Source organism: Larus michahellis, chromosome 11 (genome assembly GCF_964199755.1).
Source record: "Larus michahellis chromosome 11, bLarMic1.1, whole genome shotgun sequence".
NCBI lineage: Eukaryota > Metazoa > Chordata > Aves > Charadriiformes > Laridae > Larus > Larus michahellis.
Genome location: NC_133906.1, coordinates 9,172,161 through 9,189,635, shown reverse-complemented (window position 1 = coordinate 9,189,635; position 17,475 = coordinate 9,172,161). Strand labels below are relative to the sequence as shown.

Here is a 17,475-nt window from a genome sequence, read left to right as displayed (position 1 = left end):
TGCCCAGCACTGTGCCTCAAAAACACAAACGAAGTCTTTCCCTCTTCCCAAATCTGCCTCATTTTGGACCAAAGTCCCCTTTTAGATGCAAACAACCAGAACTGACTTAGTATCAAATACAAACAGATTTAAGGGGACCACTTTCACTTCTCCCATACAGATGTCCTAAACTGGCACACTGCTATCAGAGAAAACCCAGAATGATCTAAAAGTTATTTTGCTGCCTGTTAGTACCAGAAATCCTCCTTCTGTGGCATGGCACTGAATACCTGAGGAGCTAATCACTCCCTTTTCTACCTTTTCTGTCAGCTTTATTGAGTGATGATTCAGTTCTAAAATGTTATTTTCACTTTATGTTGCATAAGGTACATGTGTAGGATGTTTGCAAGATTTAAATTACACTTAAGTGGGAGGTTCTGGAATCAAATGTACCTCTGACATCTAATAAAAAGCTGCATCTAGCCTGCATGCTGAAAACCTCTAAAAAATATCGAAGCAGCATCATCTTTCTGTGAACAAACCAAAAATTGCAGTGGAAATTCCTGGTTTGCCTTGGCTTGCCTTTTTAAATGAATCCCCCAAACTACCTACTTGTGTTGCTTCTTCCTAGAAGATATTTAGTTTTCAGTGTTTGAATAAACTGCTGGGCTCAGGAGGGACAGAGAGTCCCTTCCCACTGAAGCCAGTTAAAGGGTTAACTTTGGCAAATTAGTGGGTTAAACGCTTTGCATGTATTATTTGTTTTCCTCCAGCCACTGCCATTGGGAGACTCAGAACCAGTGTCCTCGGGTTCATTTTGAAAGGGAGGGAACCAAATGCTATTGTGGAGCAACGCCAGTGCCCACTGAGCCACAGGGGATCACACAAGCGCCCGCGCGCGCAGATTGCGTCCGAGCCTGGATGGAGGGCCCTACACCGTGCTCTAGGTGCGCGCAGGCGCCTGTGTTTCCTGGAGCCAGGGTGGTCCCGCCTGCAGCATCACTTCTCTGACAGAAACCATCTTCTAATTTCCATCCCAAATATATTCATTCTGCCTTCCGTTAAAGCAGATATGCGTATCAAATGAAATTACACATTGAAGCAAGGAATGTATTCCGTGCCAAATTCCATATCATCTTTGTGTGTTTCCCTATTTCCGTGACATTAAAAGAGAGAGACATTTGCATAGGATTTTATTCTTGTTTGGAGAGCTACTAACTGCAGACAAAAGCAGCTAGAAAGTAGGCCATCTCACCGCTCTATACAATTGCCTATCACAGCAAAAACAGTCGGTATTTTAACTGCATTTAATTAATCCTCACAATAGCTTTATGGAGAAAGGCAAGCTTGTATCTGTAACCCCTCTCCTATGGGGAGAAAAACCGAGGCAACCAAGACCAGTGAGTTGCCTAGTGGCAGTCAGAAGCCCTGCCTTCCCTCCTCATCCTCCCGTCCACCTGCGGAAAGGCTGGGTTACATGTGACCCACGGTAACTCCTGTTACTGCTGAGCAGGGCCACAAGGACAGAGCGGCACACCGGGAAAGGGCAGCGGCTGCTGCCTGGGGCACCTCAGGGACACCCGGGGCTATGCGGGAAGTAAGAGGTCACCAGCAAGGCAGTAAACAGGGCAGCACAGCTGGCACTTTGGACCCTGTTTTGGGGCTTTAGAAATGGTCAGGGCTGACCTCTCCTTAGTAAACGGGTCTGGTTTAGCCATAACGTCTGAACTCAGTCTCCCCTAAATCCACCTCACAAAGCCATCTGGCCCACCAGGATGCCCGGAGAGATGTAGGCGTGCACAGCTGAGGCCATTCTGCTTTCCAAAAGCAAGGCATAGTTTTCCTGGTACCCTACTTATGGTGCTTCACAACCTGCAAAAGCCAAAGTTGCTTTCCTAAAACCTTTTCCTTTCACCATCCTTAATGGCATTTACCCTCTTCAAAAGTTAGGACTCTATTTTGTCTCTTCCGTTCAGACGGTTTCAGGAATAGCCATAGATTGCACCACAGATTGTTCACTGTATTTTAGTGAGTCACAGGAGCTGACAGACGCGCCCTTGAAGCGATTATCCTCATTTTGAAGTATGGTTGCTTTGCCTACTGCCTGACCTTCTTATTGCCCATGCAAATTCAGGGAATATCTGTGCACATCAACAACCACGTGTGCCACCATGGAATGTCAAGAAAGTGACTGTGTTTTTAACTGCCCCACAAGAGCTATATTAGGTTTCCAAGAAGGTGAAATGCTGCTTACACAAAAAGATACTGGATTAAACTGTTCACTAATAAATTTCTGATTAAGGCTAATCCTATTAGGGAACAGGCGACTGGAAAGTTCTGAATTTAATTAAATCTACACCTGCATGCTTTTTCCAGGCTGACTCATACAGCACTTTCCAAACGTCTTCTTACAGATATCACCTAGGGTTAAAATATCATTGTAACTAAAATTTCTATTGCAAGGTGAAAAGACAGTTGTCAGTATTATTAAGGAATCAGGCACTTAAACTGCATATTACCTTCTTTCTAAAGCTCGCTATTCACGTAATTTTTTTAAAGAATATTTTCATTTGGAAAAAACATTGTATTTTAATTGATTAAAACTCTACATAATTGTCTTGTGTTTCAATTCATCCTATTATGTGTGGTCTAAAGAGTTTCTGGCCTAATGCTGCTATATGAGTTTTTGGTTGGCTGTTTTGTGTTGAACGCAGCTTAAAGCAAAATAATGCCAAGCTGCAAGACACAAGAAAGGGAAAAAGATAGCAAATTCTGTGTGTCTCTCTGTACTCACCTTGTTTTCAGTGTTAATGGTGAAGACGGTGTCTCTTTGGTTCAGGAGTTTACAGGAATATGCAATGTTAACTGCTGTTTCCTGTTTGTCTCCTGTCAAGACCCAGATTTGTATCCCAGCTTCTCGAAGAGCCGCAATAGTGTCAGGCACTCCGTCTTGCAGCCGATCTTCAATCCCTGTGGCTCCTGGGCAGACAGGAAGAGAAGAAATGAACTAGTTTTCTTTCATTTGGAAATGATTTCGCTATTTTCTTTTTTAAGAAAAGGTCTTTGACTTCCAGTCATGATCCTGAACTTATCAAGAGCTGAGCCAAGGCAGTGTCCAGCAAATAAACACACCGGTGCAAGATCTGTGTTTGGATTAAGATCTGAATGTCAGCAATCAAGTCCTGGCTCTTCATTTTACTCGTTGCTAGAACAATGTGTTTCATTTCTTCTTAATAATCCAAAGTGGCAACGTGCTGGCAGAGGAATTACACCATATGCATTTTTAAAGTACTGCATTAAGTCCCATCAAAGCAACCAGAGAAAAGAAGAACTTTGACTATTTCGATGAATGCTATCCCTCTTGTCAAGTTAGATACTTCGCCCATCAAAGCGAGAATAAACGTTACAGTAACTTTTCTTTTTTAAAATGCACAAACTTAGAAGCAGATGCCAACACTCATCCTGATGGTAAATCACCATCTGAATGTTATAATGCTCCTCTTCCTATCTCTTCCACTAGAGGTCAGTTTGAAGATGCCGAACTGTGACACATTAAAGATAGATACTGATTTAAGCTAAAAGAACACTTTTTGTGAAATAAAGTATGAAAGCACACAGAGCCTTAAGAGTTGGCAAAGGTAACAGACTCTGACAAGATCTACAGTATCTCTTATGTGGTTCTGCTTATGGCATTTACTGTTATTACTCTAATTTTTTAAATCACTGCAGAGCTTATGAGAAGCCATAATGCTAATAGCTTGCAATCAGAGAAATTAATGATAATGAAGTATGGGCACAGATTGTATTCACAGAAAGATGAGACTGAGACAAGTCTGAAAATCAAAGTCTTAAAGAACAAAATTTTTCAAAATAAAATAGAAAAGAGAGCACTGAAGCGCTGTGTAATTTAACAGAATAGTGTTGTCAGATAAGACGGTGATGGATGATGCACAAGTGCCAATGAATGTAAGTTTTAACATGAAATATCCTTTTTATAAGGTGCAAAAAGCAAACATGACAATGCAACAACAGCATGAATTCACTAGCAAAAATCCTTACATGTGGACAGCATTTTAAGTTACCGTTTTTTATAATACAGTGTAATTACCAAAATTGCCTTGGAATTTGTGCTCAAAACTGAAGTTAATTTATATTATTTTATAGGTTTATCTAAGGACACACACACGATTGGATTATGGGAACTTCATTATCTACTATGCCAGCTGAGCCACAGTTAACAGCTGATGTACATGTTCTTTGCTTCTGGCACATGATAGTTTCAGTAGACTTTTTCAAAGTTACTGCTGCTCAAAATGCACGAGAACTCGTTTAGACACTGTCATTGGACTGTATACCCTAGCCCTGAGATTTCCAAACCTCAGAGGAAGACTTTTTGATATAAATTAGTATAAGCTGTTGTCTGTCTGATTGCCAAGAATATCACAGGAGAGCAAGTGATACTTTATGCAAAGACGATTCTTATTTTTAGCTACCCAGCAAGGTGAGTTTGGTCTCCAGATGCTGCGCTGTCTCCATTAACAGTTCTTCTCTGTTGTCAATTGCAGCTTCTGCCTCCCGACGAAAATTGGCCCATTTTTGAAAGTCATCTTCATTCAAGACCTGCATAACACAATTTAAACAGGCCTCATTTTAATTTTAAATAAGAGAAGAATGCCAACATTCTGGATCACAGAGACTTAACTCCTATCCAGGCTGGTAAAGTACTGTGTTGTCTTTAAAATAACACAAACTTTTCCAAGAGAAGATGACAAGAACTAGTAGTAATGAGAAAAATAGACCTGCCTTCCTGTTTGTATAAATGGCCTATGGCTGAGACTTAACAACATGACCTAGAGGGACTCCTGATCACACAGCCCTTAGCTGGGACGCTGAACAGGAACACACAGTTTCTGAAGGTTGCTCTACATTTCTCTGTAGCTTGGATATGACCTATTTGTTGCACATAGACAACTTCTGTATTAAAGTATCAGACTAAGATGTACTAACCCAGGCTGAGGGCAAGATTTTTGAAAGCTGAATGCCAAGCAAACCAGAAAAAGGTTGGCTCCCCTGTGGACTTTTTATTTCTTGCTTGGAACCACTGTAGAGAAGGTCAGCTAGAGTTACCATAAGAGAAACAGAAATGAAAGTTTTGAGGCTGACCAAAAATCCATCATCTGTTCGCACCGAGGAAAAAGAGGGAAAAAAAGACTGCAGAGCGATCAAATAGAGAGACAAAAAGATGGGCTGTATCTGGCTTGTTCTCTGAAGCAGAAAGAATTATAGCCATTAAATTTTTCTAATAAATCTATTGACATGTACAGAGCAAAGCTGTAAACGATATTAGGTTAATGCCCTCCTACCTTCTTAGCTATACACAGAGTTCTCAGGCCATCACGGGCATAGTAGTCCAGATGCTTCTGTGTTTTTTCTTTTATTCTTTTCATTCTCCTCTCCGCGCTAAGGTCAGCTGTGAAATACAAGGAAAAGATTCCATATTTTAAACACAGATAATTTCAGATCTAATGGCCTAGGATTAAAAAAGAGTGGGCATTACAGAAAACTAGATTACAGTACAACAGCAATTCCTTTAAAAGCTCAAAACTGTTGTCTGCGCATAAGCTGAAAGCTTGCGGAAGATCCTTGTTTCCTTTAAGATAACATTACTTGGATTTTCTTGTTTGTTTATGTTATAGCACTCTTGCTGACAAGCTGAAATACAATGGTCAGGCCCTTATGACAGTATTATTGCAGAGTACGCAATCCACATGCGTTAGCGCTGACAGTGAATTTTAATTAGACCATTCCATATTCTAAACATTACTGAGGTTAAATAAATACCCCAGTTCTGATCTGCAGGGATAGCACTAGAGAAAGCTTATTCTTTTTATGTGCTTCTCATGCCTAGATACAATATTTCATGCAGAAAAGAGTACTGCAAACTTCTCGTGCTTCTTTATATGAGACACAACAGAAATAGCTCATTGGCTAATTACCTTTGGCAGAGTCTTCCAGCAAGTCCATTATAACAGAGTCAGCTCCTTTTGTGTAGACAACAATCTCCTTGGTTAGAGGGTGCCTCACCACTACAGACATCCTTTTCCTTACTGAGTCAAATCCCAAAGTGTAGAGAATATCGAAAGTCAGGAGTGTGCCTTGTGGCAACCGTACCGTCACCTGTTCAGGAGTTCGGGACACTAAAGTAAAACTATACGCCTGGGCAGCATAGACAAGCGCTGCCTCGTCTGGGCTCTCAGCCTCATAACAAAAGTCTGTTGGCAAAGAACGGTTAGTCACGGATTTAAAAACCTCATCCAAGGAAGCACTACCAATATCTGTGCTGCCCTTGCCCTGGAGCTCATCACCTCTACTGCTGGCACTGCAGTCGTTGTCATTGGTGCAGCAATCCAACGCAGCAAGATGCTCCTCAGTGTTCCTTGCACTGAAGCTAGCACCTAGGTCTGAACTAGACTGAGATGATGAAAAGGACTGACTAAGGCTTGCTAGTTTTAGCCTTTGAAATATCTGATGAATCTTCTCCAGGGTGATTCCTGAAGGTTTTATTGGTGGTGGGACTGTGACCTAGAAATATGAGAAAACCTATGGTTAAAAACAAATACATGCGAACTACAAGATACTTTTCAAAACCTCAATATATTTTTCTGTATGTAAATGATGATAATTAGAAAAGCAACTTCCCCCGCCCCCCAATTTAACTGTGGTGGGGTAATTCAGTAGAGGAGTCATAGGTGAGTTGGCATCCAAATTTGATGGTGATTTGTATCTCTACCTCTGAAGCAGAGATGAAATCAAGCCCCTGGTAGTTTTGTCAATGGTATGGGAGATCAGAGAAAACACAGTATGTTCAACAAACTTCCTACAGTATATATAATATAAAATTTAAAAGAAAAAGTGCAGATACTGTGCTAGCCATAGCTATTCATCCACATAAAACGCCATGCTAGGAAGGGACATACACAGGAAGGGAAACAGTAGATACTACACAAAAGGTAACAGAACTAGAGGAGAAGTCCCAGACTATCTTTTACCATTTCAGGTTTCGCTGAACACTGCTGTATGTTGTGAAATGGAAGTATAATCAATTTGCCTCATATACTTAATTACCCTTTGTCTTGGCTCAGTAGTTGTGGAGACCAGGACTGTATTGCAAATGGCAAGGGCAAGAAAGAAGTCAGTAAGGGATGTGGAAGTCTTCATATGTATAAAAGGAGAAAGATTTTCAGTCTGGAGTGCAGCTTCTCTCACTCGCCTCAGCAGCCTGCTATCCGGAGTCACATCCTTTTCCTGGAAGAGAAGTTACTTGAGAGGATTATTCCCATTTACCCTTGACCTCAAGGAAGAACATCAACTTGATATCTTCTTCTTGCTTCTTATTGAATTTACACCTAGAATTATGTAAGCTAAATACCTTTTGTACTTAACATCTAGGGAAAAAAGATAAATTTCTAAAAGCTGCATAACTAGATAATTAGAAGGAAATGTATCTTGAAATAGAAGATGATTTCAGAATTTTATTTCTTTTGAGATCTACTAGAAATCAAGAATAATATATACTGTATCCTCCAACTTTGAAACTGCTGACCAGTGAATTAAAGGGCATTCCAGACGGAAGTGGATTCGCGATCTCCCATTTCAGTGTGGGACCTGATTGTTATTTCAACAGAGAATGTATTGTGCTTATGGCTTGGTTACGCAGTATCACTTTTTGTTTCCAGAGTCATTTTGCTCTGCACCCAGAAAGAGAAGCTGTCTCAAACTGTTCTTCCTCAGTTTTACAATAAATAAATAAATAAATAAATAAATAAATACTTCATTTGTTCCTGAAATGTTACTGTAATTTTACTAGTACAATCTTTCTAATCAAACCTAAATTTGCAAGCCAAAGTACTTAACAATGTCACTTATCTACAATTTCATTTGATGTAGGGCTATGGGAGTATTACTTTTAATGGAAATTTCATGTTAGCAGAGCCTGGTTTGGATTTAATTCAGGGCCATATTTAACAACAGCTTACAAGTTTAAAAGACACCTTCCTGTGAGCCAACACTTTTGGATGCCTTCTTTAAGGAACTGCCAAAAGTGATTTAGCTGCTTTCTAGTTCATCTCGGCTATTACCCTCTCCCCCTTCAATCTGGCATGGTTTTCCTAGGTTCCCTAAATATGCAACAGAAGTCATCCAGCCACCTTCACGGCTGCGTTGTGCTGAGCTGAATATGTTGCATTCTAATTCCTGCTTGCTAAAGTGAATAACGGTTCTTAAATCATCCTAGTAATTGCAAATAAATCTACTGCTTATTTTGCGGCACAGAGCTCAATTGAAATCCTAAGATGGAACAAGGTTTTGCCCTTTCTCTGCCACAGGAGGCTCTGGTTCCTCTGGTTCAGTGTTTTCATGCTTTTTCATTTCACATATGGGGAAAAGTTTTAAGTATAGATGTAGTCCTTTCTCTAGCAAATACACACAATGAGGATAAGTCTGATTTTTTAGTTATCATCTCAGGTCTCTTAAAAAGGATCAGAGGCTGAAAAGTTAAAGCTGTCGTTCTTTAGAAACGCTTTCACAATATTGTACTGCAGCAGATGGTTACTGTGGGTAACTGTGAGTCTGTGGCCTGTACTGTGCTTCCTACGTACAGCAATCCCAAATAGCTTAACTGGACAATTCCAACGAAGAACACACGTGCAGACGCAACTCTCAAAACATTTATGTTGGGAATTATATTAAGTCTGAAACATGAATGATTATAAACGAATTGACTCTTTGGCCCAGCTATTCATATGATTTCCTCATGCATTGCTACAGTTAGAATGAACCTCAAGAACCACGAATTACTACACACAGATCTCAGCCTCTCCTTTCCGTCATCATCCTACACAATTTCTTTTGCATATATCTCCTCAATATCTGCCTCTAGTTCATGCCAAAAATGACAATGCACTAGTAGGTATTCCACTTCAGCAGAAACTTTCTCAACTCAAAATATTACTCTTGAAAAATAGAAAAGTGTCAGGTCAGTTATGACCTCAGAGATAGGTTTTAAAGACAAAGTAATATAAAAATCAATATTTATCAGAAAAGTTTTTCTCATTTCCTTTTTCACATTCAGTGAAAACAGGGCTGACCTGAATTTTGAGCTTTACGGAACTACAGGAGATAAAATTTAGATAAAAAAGTCTGTTAATTGACCAGCCTGAACATATATAAAAACAAACAAATGAACAAAAGAAAGAAAAGTGAAAATAAGAAAAAGAAAGAAAGTGAAATAAAACAGCACTAATGATGACGATCAGTTAAATATACCACCTTTTCAATGTTACCAATTTTGTTAGTAAAAATGCTGATGTTATAAAATGGCTAGTGCCATTCAGATTTTAAGATTTCCTCATTAATTTGGTAACATTTCTTTTACTTGATGGCACTAAAACCTGATGACAACAGGACAATTGAAATCTTCATGAAATGCTTCTAATAGCAAGGCACTATTTATTGGAATGATTAAATCTAGAAGGAAATGTGCTGTCACAATCTTAATTCATAAGAACACCTAAAGGTAGACAGAGGAAATGTTACTGCTCTGTCTTGTTCCAAATTTGCTTATCATTTTATATTTTTCCTACTCTTTTGAAGTTCCTTTAAGTCCTTCTGTCAACCATAGCTCTGTTGTTTTATAACACATTATTTTATTTTTCCCTCTGAGAAGGGCACAAACTGAAACACAGGAAGTTCCACCTGAAAATTAGGAAACACTTTTTTACTGTGAGGGTGACAGAACACTGGCACAGGTCGCCCAGAGAGGTTGTGGAGCCACCATCCTTGGAGATACTAAAAAGCTGTCTGGTCATGGTCCTGGGTAACTGGCTGAGGTGAGCAGGGGGGTTGGACCAGATGACCTCCAGAGATCCTTTCCCACCTCAACAATTCTGTGCTTCTGTGACGTCTGTCTCCCTCCAGATTTTTCATAAACGTTTATGAAATGAGTTAATCAGTCACTATATTTATCATGGGAGATTTCTGAAGTAAAGACTACACTGTTCTTCTTTCCTTTGCATTCCACATAAAACCTAAGACACACACAGACATCGCACATTTTTATGGTATCAATATAAACACTGTAGACTTGGCAGCAATTTTCAACTATAAGTTTTCAGAATAGCTTGAATTTGTGTTCAAACAGATCTGTTCAGCTCAGTCTCTAATTTTCCAAGTGTAACTGTTAATGGGTAGATCTCCATCTCCTTGTAGTTATGTTTAGTACGAGTAGCAAGGGATATGGTTGCTGACAATAAGCTAGGAATTTGCTTTTCCGTTGTCCAAGACATGGTCAAGCTCCTTCCCACTGTATAAACTTTGCCACCGAATTTTTGGAAGCTGTAACTGGACATAGGATTCACCATGTCTGATGAACTGCATAAATCGTATGTAAGGAGGCTCCACAGACTGCTATGGATCATGAAGACTATGGCAAAGGTATTGGAAGGGGCAAAACCACAGGGTAAGTCCTAGGAGTTCGGCTTTGCATCATACCTTGTTACTTTTACTCCAGAAAAGACAAGTAATGCTATTTAGTTATTCTTCTAGGATCTGCAGACTGCAGTTAATTAACTTTATCAAATGCCATGAAAAACCCATCATCCTCATCTCTATCTCAGAGACGCACTGAGATGAACGTTAATTGATAAGAGCTTCTCAGATTTCAGCAAAACATCAAAACTTGTCAAGCAGAGAACACTCTCACAAACAGGCAGGCTGAAATACATTCTGTAGCTGCAGAGCTTCCTAATTGCAGAACTGCTCAGAATACTGAGACAAAGTTCAAACACGCTGATTTGCAGGCACAATCAATTACCACTGTACAAATGCACTTAAAATACCACATGCAACCTGCTTATCACTGATTCATGTAAGGCTGATTGAGAGTAAGTAAATTTTGTGATTACTGCATAGATAATTCTCCTTTAAAAACTGTTCACATATAAATTTGACATTTGTAAATTATTATCTTTTGTTTGGCACAGTTTCTTTCCAATTAAACTCTCTACATTTTGTAGGATACTATTATGTTAACGGCCCTCTTGCTTTAAAATGCTTTTCTTGGCAACAGTTCTGACATGCAGGTGCTCATAGCAGATGCTGTACTAACCCTTACCCAAAAACCACTGTGTCTTCTCAGCAGTGCAAAGTTCTTCAATTTTACTATTACCTGAGGCTACCAGTTTTCACGAACAGTTTCATGTGGCTGGCACATCAAGCCTTGGAAACTCGACATTTATTAAGAAAAAAGCCAACAACAACAAATTGTACAATGTCAGCTACTGGCCTTTGGACTTTATGTTGTTTATTATGTAAAGCATTTCTTTTTTCTCTTGCATTTTGTTGGTCTGAAGAAGCTGAGGCTCACAATTTCATCGTGAGGATTGTGTTTGACAATCATTGACTGCCACTGAATACTTCAATACTTTTATTTTAACAGAGCCATTTATCCAGAAGGGCTCTGCAAACCCTAAATTAATCAAGTCAAATAGCAATCTTTGTGTTTTCAATCACACGTTGTTCAAAGATAGATTTTTCTTAAGAAACTTTGACTACTGAGATACATTCAGGCCCATGATACTATCTGTATAACCGGAGTACTCAAGACGTTACAGATTCGTAGCAAAGTACAAATGCATCAGACAAGGTGATACAAGTTCCAAAGAGCAGGAACCAGAGACAGAGAGAATTTTACTCTCTCTATTTTATTAATAGGGAATTGGTTTGGCTAGTAAAGAGAAACACTGCTGTGCACCATTTGAAGGATATCAACATACAGGACAACCTCTGGGCAATACCTGTGTCTCCATTTTAATACATCTTCATATTTGTCATAGAGGTTAAATGATTTATCCACAGAGAGTGACACCTATTAGCAGCTAAGGCTGGTTATTTCCTTGACAGCAGCTTCATCTTCCTCTACAAAGGAGATGTTTGATACTAGTTCCTCAGATATTGTCTTTACAGTAGGGAAAAAAAATAACATGGCGGTTTATTTACAGAAGAAAGCGAAGAGGCCTGGCAGTAAAAAACATAACTGGGGAGATATACTGGCAAGAAATTCCTTTATCACACTTCAAAAGTCATGACCCATGGGTTCTCAGCAGCCCACGGGAACTGGGCTGGAAAATGGTAGGATAACAACTGACAATGCCCCATATTCCAGGAGCAGGAAGAGTACTGACTGATATCTACTACATGGCAGAGGAACTGAATGAAGCAAGTAGGATCTTAAAATACTTTGCCAAGAAGAACAACTGCAGAAAGTAAAGTTCTGAGAAATCTATATTTATGAGATTTTTTTAAAAAACACAAGATTTGGAAGGGTTTTCCAGCGGTTTAATGTTAAATGGAATTCTAATTTTGAAAGGTGTTCAACTTTCTCCTGGAGTCCATAAAAGGTTTTTCTGAAACGTCTTTTAAAAAAACTTTCAAGAAGAAAAGAACAGTCTGACTATAACTAGGCTGTGTTAAATTTTGGGAAGTTTCAGATGTAAAATTCAGCTGAGTCTAAGATTTTCCCAGAATTGCACTGAAGACATGTACTTCCAAGTCAGTACTTGAAGTGAGGCAGAGGCCACTCTGAGCTACTAAAGGGGGACACTTAGAGCTACTAAAGGGGGACAAGGCTCTTCAGCATCTTGCAGAGTTCAACATCTTGCAGGGTTTAAGGTCTTATTCCGATAAACCCTTTTGGCTTAATTTATATTATCTTTGTGAAAAGTACTGCTTTTTTTTTTTTGTCTCAAAAAAATGCAACATTTATCTTTTGACACACTAACAAACTTCCAGAACTGCTCTGGAGAGTGCTGCTTGGCCCTTTTGCACGCACAGTGGTGCAAGGGTGGCTGAAGACTATATGTTGCAGCGTTAGTAGCAGAAGCAGTCTGTGGCTTTCTAAGCTATGTTGAAACTCTGACTTCAAACCCATACCCTCTTCCTGACCATCATCTCCCCGGAGGACCTGTACCTCCTGTTTCTGCAAAGCCAGGCCCCAGACTCACATCCCTAGCTCCTCTTGCACAATCCCAGCCCAGTATCCCCACCTCGCTTTCTTTGGTATTTTAGCGTACCAGAACAGTACAAAAAGTTCATTCCCCTTTGTGCAAAGTACCTCTTGCTGTTATGAACCATGGCCTCAATCCTTGAACCTCAAATTCGTGTCTTCTCCACCTATCAAGCAACCATCAGAAGAACTCACCTTGTATCCCTACTCTTCTGCTGCAGTCTTTGATACAAGGACACAGATTCCCAAACCTTCACCTGGCTCTCCCCCAACTGCAGCCCACACACTCTAAGCAGGGACCCCACTGCTTTGTTTCCCCCTTCCCTCTCTTAACTCCACCAGGGCTTGGATTTCTCCTGTCCACCTGTTGGCTCCCCATTACAAAATGCAACAGAAAAGAGAACTCCTTAAAATTTGTTAGCTCAGTCTGCTCGTACTCACAATGGTACTGCTGAATGCCACTTGAGACTGGTTGCTGTCACAACGACCGAGTGACCTGTTCCTTGTATGCCCCTGAAAATGAGCTCTAGCACTCTGGCACCTCCTTAAAGGTCTCATGGTCCTCTGCTTATAAGCGGCTGGTCTCTCAATATTCATGGGAGGAAGAGTGAAGTGTTGAAGCTTTGCAAAGTCCTCGTCATCTAAATCCAACTCTTTGTGGGTTTCCAGGCGTCTGGCTGTAAAAACAAAAAATGAAACCTCATGTTGTCTTCTGCTCTTTGCATTGCTCAGGAGGAATTCCTTGGTTGGTTAAAAAAACTGAAACAGACTAACCCAAAGCCAAAACATCTCAAAAGCCAGCACCAGAAGAACTTCACTATCCACTACAGTTTCTGGCAACTCCCACTCTCCAATGTTTATTTTTTCAAGAAAACAAAAATGTGTTTTCAAAGCAATCAGTCACTTTTATAGACTTCTGCTAATGCTTGGTCTCTTTAGCTGCATTTTGCAGTTGATTTGAACAGGAGAGTGAAATATTGTAATTCACAGATTTGTTAATGTTTTCAGTCAGAGAGCACAAACTTCTTTTTGGCAGCTGCTTGCCAGCTTAATAAAATCCATCTTGCTACGTAGAGAGAGAAAGCAGCAACCAAGAACGGGCCTGAGTCAAACCCCCATATTCAGAGCACTGAATGCTAGGGTCGGCTCAAGAAAATGTGTAGCTGTACCTTTCATATCACACAGAAGACTCTGTTAATTACTTTTGGACCCACTGAGTTTAATTACCAACTAATCTCAGTTTGTAAGCTTATAAAAGGTTGGCTGGCATTCATTTAGAAATGGAAGAGAAAATGTTCTCTTTGCACTCTCGAGTGGGTATCGAATGCAGGGCAAAACCCGAGATGTCTGCAGAGGGAACTGGAAAACCTTTCCCATCTCACTTCGGAATCATTTAAAACACCTTCACTTCCGTGAATCTCCATAACAGCAGTCCCTCACAAAATGGAGACAAATCCACAAAGCTCTACGTTCAGTCAGAGGGCTCAGTAGGTTTAAATGTTAATATTTAAATTAATAAAATTTAGTTACTCAGAGAGAAAAGCAAACATAAGAAAGTGTCTCTCACCATTTTCCTGATGTGAAAACTCAATTCCATCAACAGTACAACGTCGGAATACCATTTTGTTTTCTGTTAGTGTCCCAGTTTTGTCTGAGAAGATATACTGGATTTGTCCAAGATCTTCAGTAATATTTAGGGCACGGCACTGTATGGGCAAATCTGCTTCTTCATCATACAGGTCAATGTCATTGTGAACTAAGAAGACTTGGCCCAACTTGACTAACTCAATGGACACATAAAGAGAAATGGGGATTAAAACCTGAAAAAGAGTTTAAATGCTCAGTGAGGGGTGAGACAAGTCTTATTGCTTTCTGTCAGCAATGTCCTGGGACAAGTATACTAACAATTTTCAGAGAAACAGTTCCTCCCAGAGACATATTGTAGGGTTGAATAGTAATAGTTCAGGGGGTGGAAAAAAATCATGCATATAACAGCTACGGATAAAGAGGAACAATAAGTGACAAATTTAAGACAAAATTCCTAGAATACCAAATGCAAAGATGGGTCTTTCAGAGGACGCCCTTACAAAGCACATTTTCTGGGCTGAGAAGCATGCTTGCTCTTATCCTCCTGAAACTCTGAAAGGATGCACTAGCACAGACTCATTCTTAATGTAGAGAAGTTTCACAAGTGTCATGGTTTAACCCCAACGGGTGACTAGGACCATGCAGATGTTCACTCCCTCCCTCCCTCCCCGACCCCCCAGTAGGGTAGTGAGAAGGGGGGGAAAAAGGAGGTGGTAAAAAGGAAAAAAACCCAAAAAACCAAACAACCAAAGAACTCGTGGGTTGAGATAAAGACAGTTTTGTAGGTCAGTAATGAAAGAGGAAAAAAAAAAAGATAATAATGGTAAAAGAATACACAAAATAAAGTGATGCAGCACAAATTGCTCTCACCACCCACAGATCAGCTGCCCAGCCCATCCCGAGCAGTGATCGTGGATCCCTGTCCCCCAGCCAACCCCCGTTTCTATACTAAGCATGATGCCTATGGTATGGAAAATTCCTTTGGCCAGCTTGTCCTGTCTATGCTCCCTCTCAGCTTTTATGGGAAGCTGAAAAAGTCCTTGATTTACTGTAAACATTACTTAGCAACAACTAAACCAATATGTGTTATCAACATTATTCTCCTACTAAATCCAAAACACAGCAGATACTACAAATAAAATTAACTCTATCCCAACTGAAACCAGGACAACATGCAATTACTTCGCACGCAGCACTTCCCACCCACTAGCTTTCCTGCCCTGAAATAATAATGAATTCTTAAGCTGCACAAATATTCTGTTTCAGTAATGAAGAATAATCCCCCAAGGAATCTGTGCGCAGCTCTGAAAGCTATCTTCACAGTTCATTCATATTAAATAAATTCTGTCCACTTAAATCTCAGTAGTTACATCAAGAAATCTGAAAAGTAAATGTAATTTTTTCCCCCATCCCATAAAATGTTCTCTCCCAATTAGGCTTAATCAGACTCAGATATACAAGCATCCTACTTCTAATTTAGCTCCTTTCCTAAACCAGCTGAACCAAACCTAGTTATTATTCCCCACTGGCAAAACCGACAATTTTTGTTTCACTGTTTTCCTGAGATATTAAGTGGCATTCTTATTTTGGAAGTCTGTCCATAGGCGGGGAAAAAAAAAAGCTGACATTTGGATGTAAACATCCTCTTTATTGCACACGCTAGAGATTGTGGAGTTATTTAAAGATATAATACACGTCCTTCCTATCTATACCCTTGTGGGGTTTCAACAGCAAGAAAGAAAAATCTGCAGTTAGAAAGAAAAAAAAAAAGAGAAGACACATTATTTCACACTTGGATGATCTGAAACACTCCTAGCAGTATTTTCAAATAGGATTAAGGAGGCACTGCACAGCTATTAGTTGATATTAATTGTTCCTTAGTGATTATACTTAGTTTTCAATAGCTTCTTCCTTGGAGGTAACAGGGAGGTTTTTGTCTTTTACCTGCAACAGGATTATCATTGTCAAAAACATGTAGAAACCGGCGAGAACTGGAGACAGAAAACTGCCATTCTCATCTGGGACATCATAAGGCGGATGCTCTGAGAAGTTTCCAGTCCAAATGCCATGCCCTGTAGGAATGATATACAATATTGAAATACACCGAGCAATAAGGTGATTGACAAAGCTTCTGAAATTTGCAGATATGGACTGCTATGATAATTAAAAAGAAAGAACATTTCCAAAGCAACAGTCCCCAAGCAATGCTGTAAATCTGTTGGAGAATGCAAAGTATATGCAGAGCTCTGTAGCACATGCATATAATTGATATGCTAGTAAGAAATGAGCGGTCATGGGTATTTTTATTCACCTCTCCTTCAGCAGGTGTCCCCCAGGGCTCTAGCTCTGCACAGATCTTTCCTCATTCTATGTCTTGCTGTTGGACGACTCCATCTCTACCACCTATCTTTAAAAATCCTCAGTGATGAAGACTCCCATTCCTCTTCCTAACAGAAAGAAACCTTATAACCTTTATATGGACAAACTGAAATCTTTCCTATCCTTCCTGACCATTCTTGATTTCAATCTGTCTTCATTAGAGTTGACAATCCCCCTATAGTTCAGTTTGGGCAGCTCGTTTTCACTTTCCCTTTGATTAAGTCATACCCCAAAACTGCTTCTTCCCCTGTCTTAAATATCAGTAGGTGTCATTGCATGACTACGACAAAGCCTGCATTTCAGGACTTACCATCACAATGACTTTACCACTTTTCATGCTGCCCTTACTGAAATGAACTTTGCTCAAGGATGTGACTAAATTTACAGCATCAGAAACTTCACACACAGCTAGGACAAACAACTCGGTTTTCCTCATTACGACATTGCTTTATTAGTCCACTTTGCATATC

The 17,475-nt window shown here is 39.9% G+C and overlaps 1 protein-coding gene across 3 annotated transcripts in view; it reads right to left on the bottom strand.

Moving 5' to 3' along the window:
- The window catches only part of ATP10B (ATPase phospholipid transporting 10B (putative)), a 54,677-nt gene that overhangs the window by 11,972 nt on the left and 25,230 nt on the right, over positions 1-17,475 (bottom strand). For 2 of the 3 annotated variants that reach the window (XM_074603601.1, XM_074603599.1), the window contains 8 exons: positions 16,571-16,698; positions 14,607-14,859; positions 13,481-13,716; positions 7,105-7,284; positions 5,976-6,561; positions 5,343-5,449; positions 4,473-4,599; positions 2,774-2,958 (listed from right to left, as the gene is read on the bottom strand). In XM_074603601.1, the coding sequence (XP_074459702.1) occupies positions 2,774-2,958; positions 4,473-4,599; positions 5,343-5,449; positions 5,976-6,561; positions 7,105-7,284; positions 13,481-13,716; positions 14,607-14,859; positions 16,571-16,698 (1,802 nt within the window). The remainder of the gene's footprint in view (positions 1-2,773; positions 2,959-4,472; positions 4,600-5,342; positions 5,450-5,975; positions 6,562-7,104; positions 7,285-13,480; positions 13,717-14,606; positions 14,860-16,570; positions 16,699-17,475) is intronic. The other variant, XM_074603600.1, reaches the window with a different exon arrangement.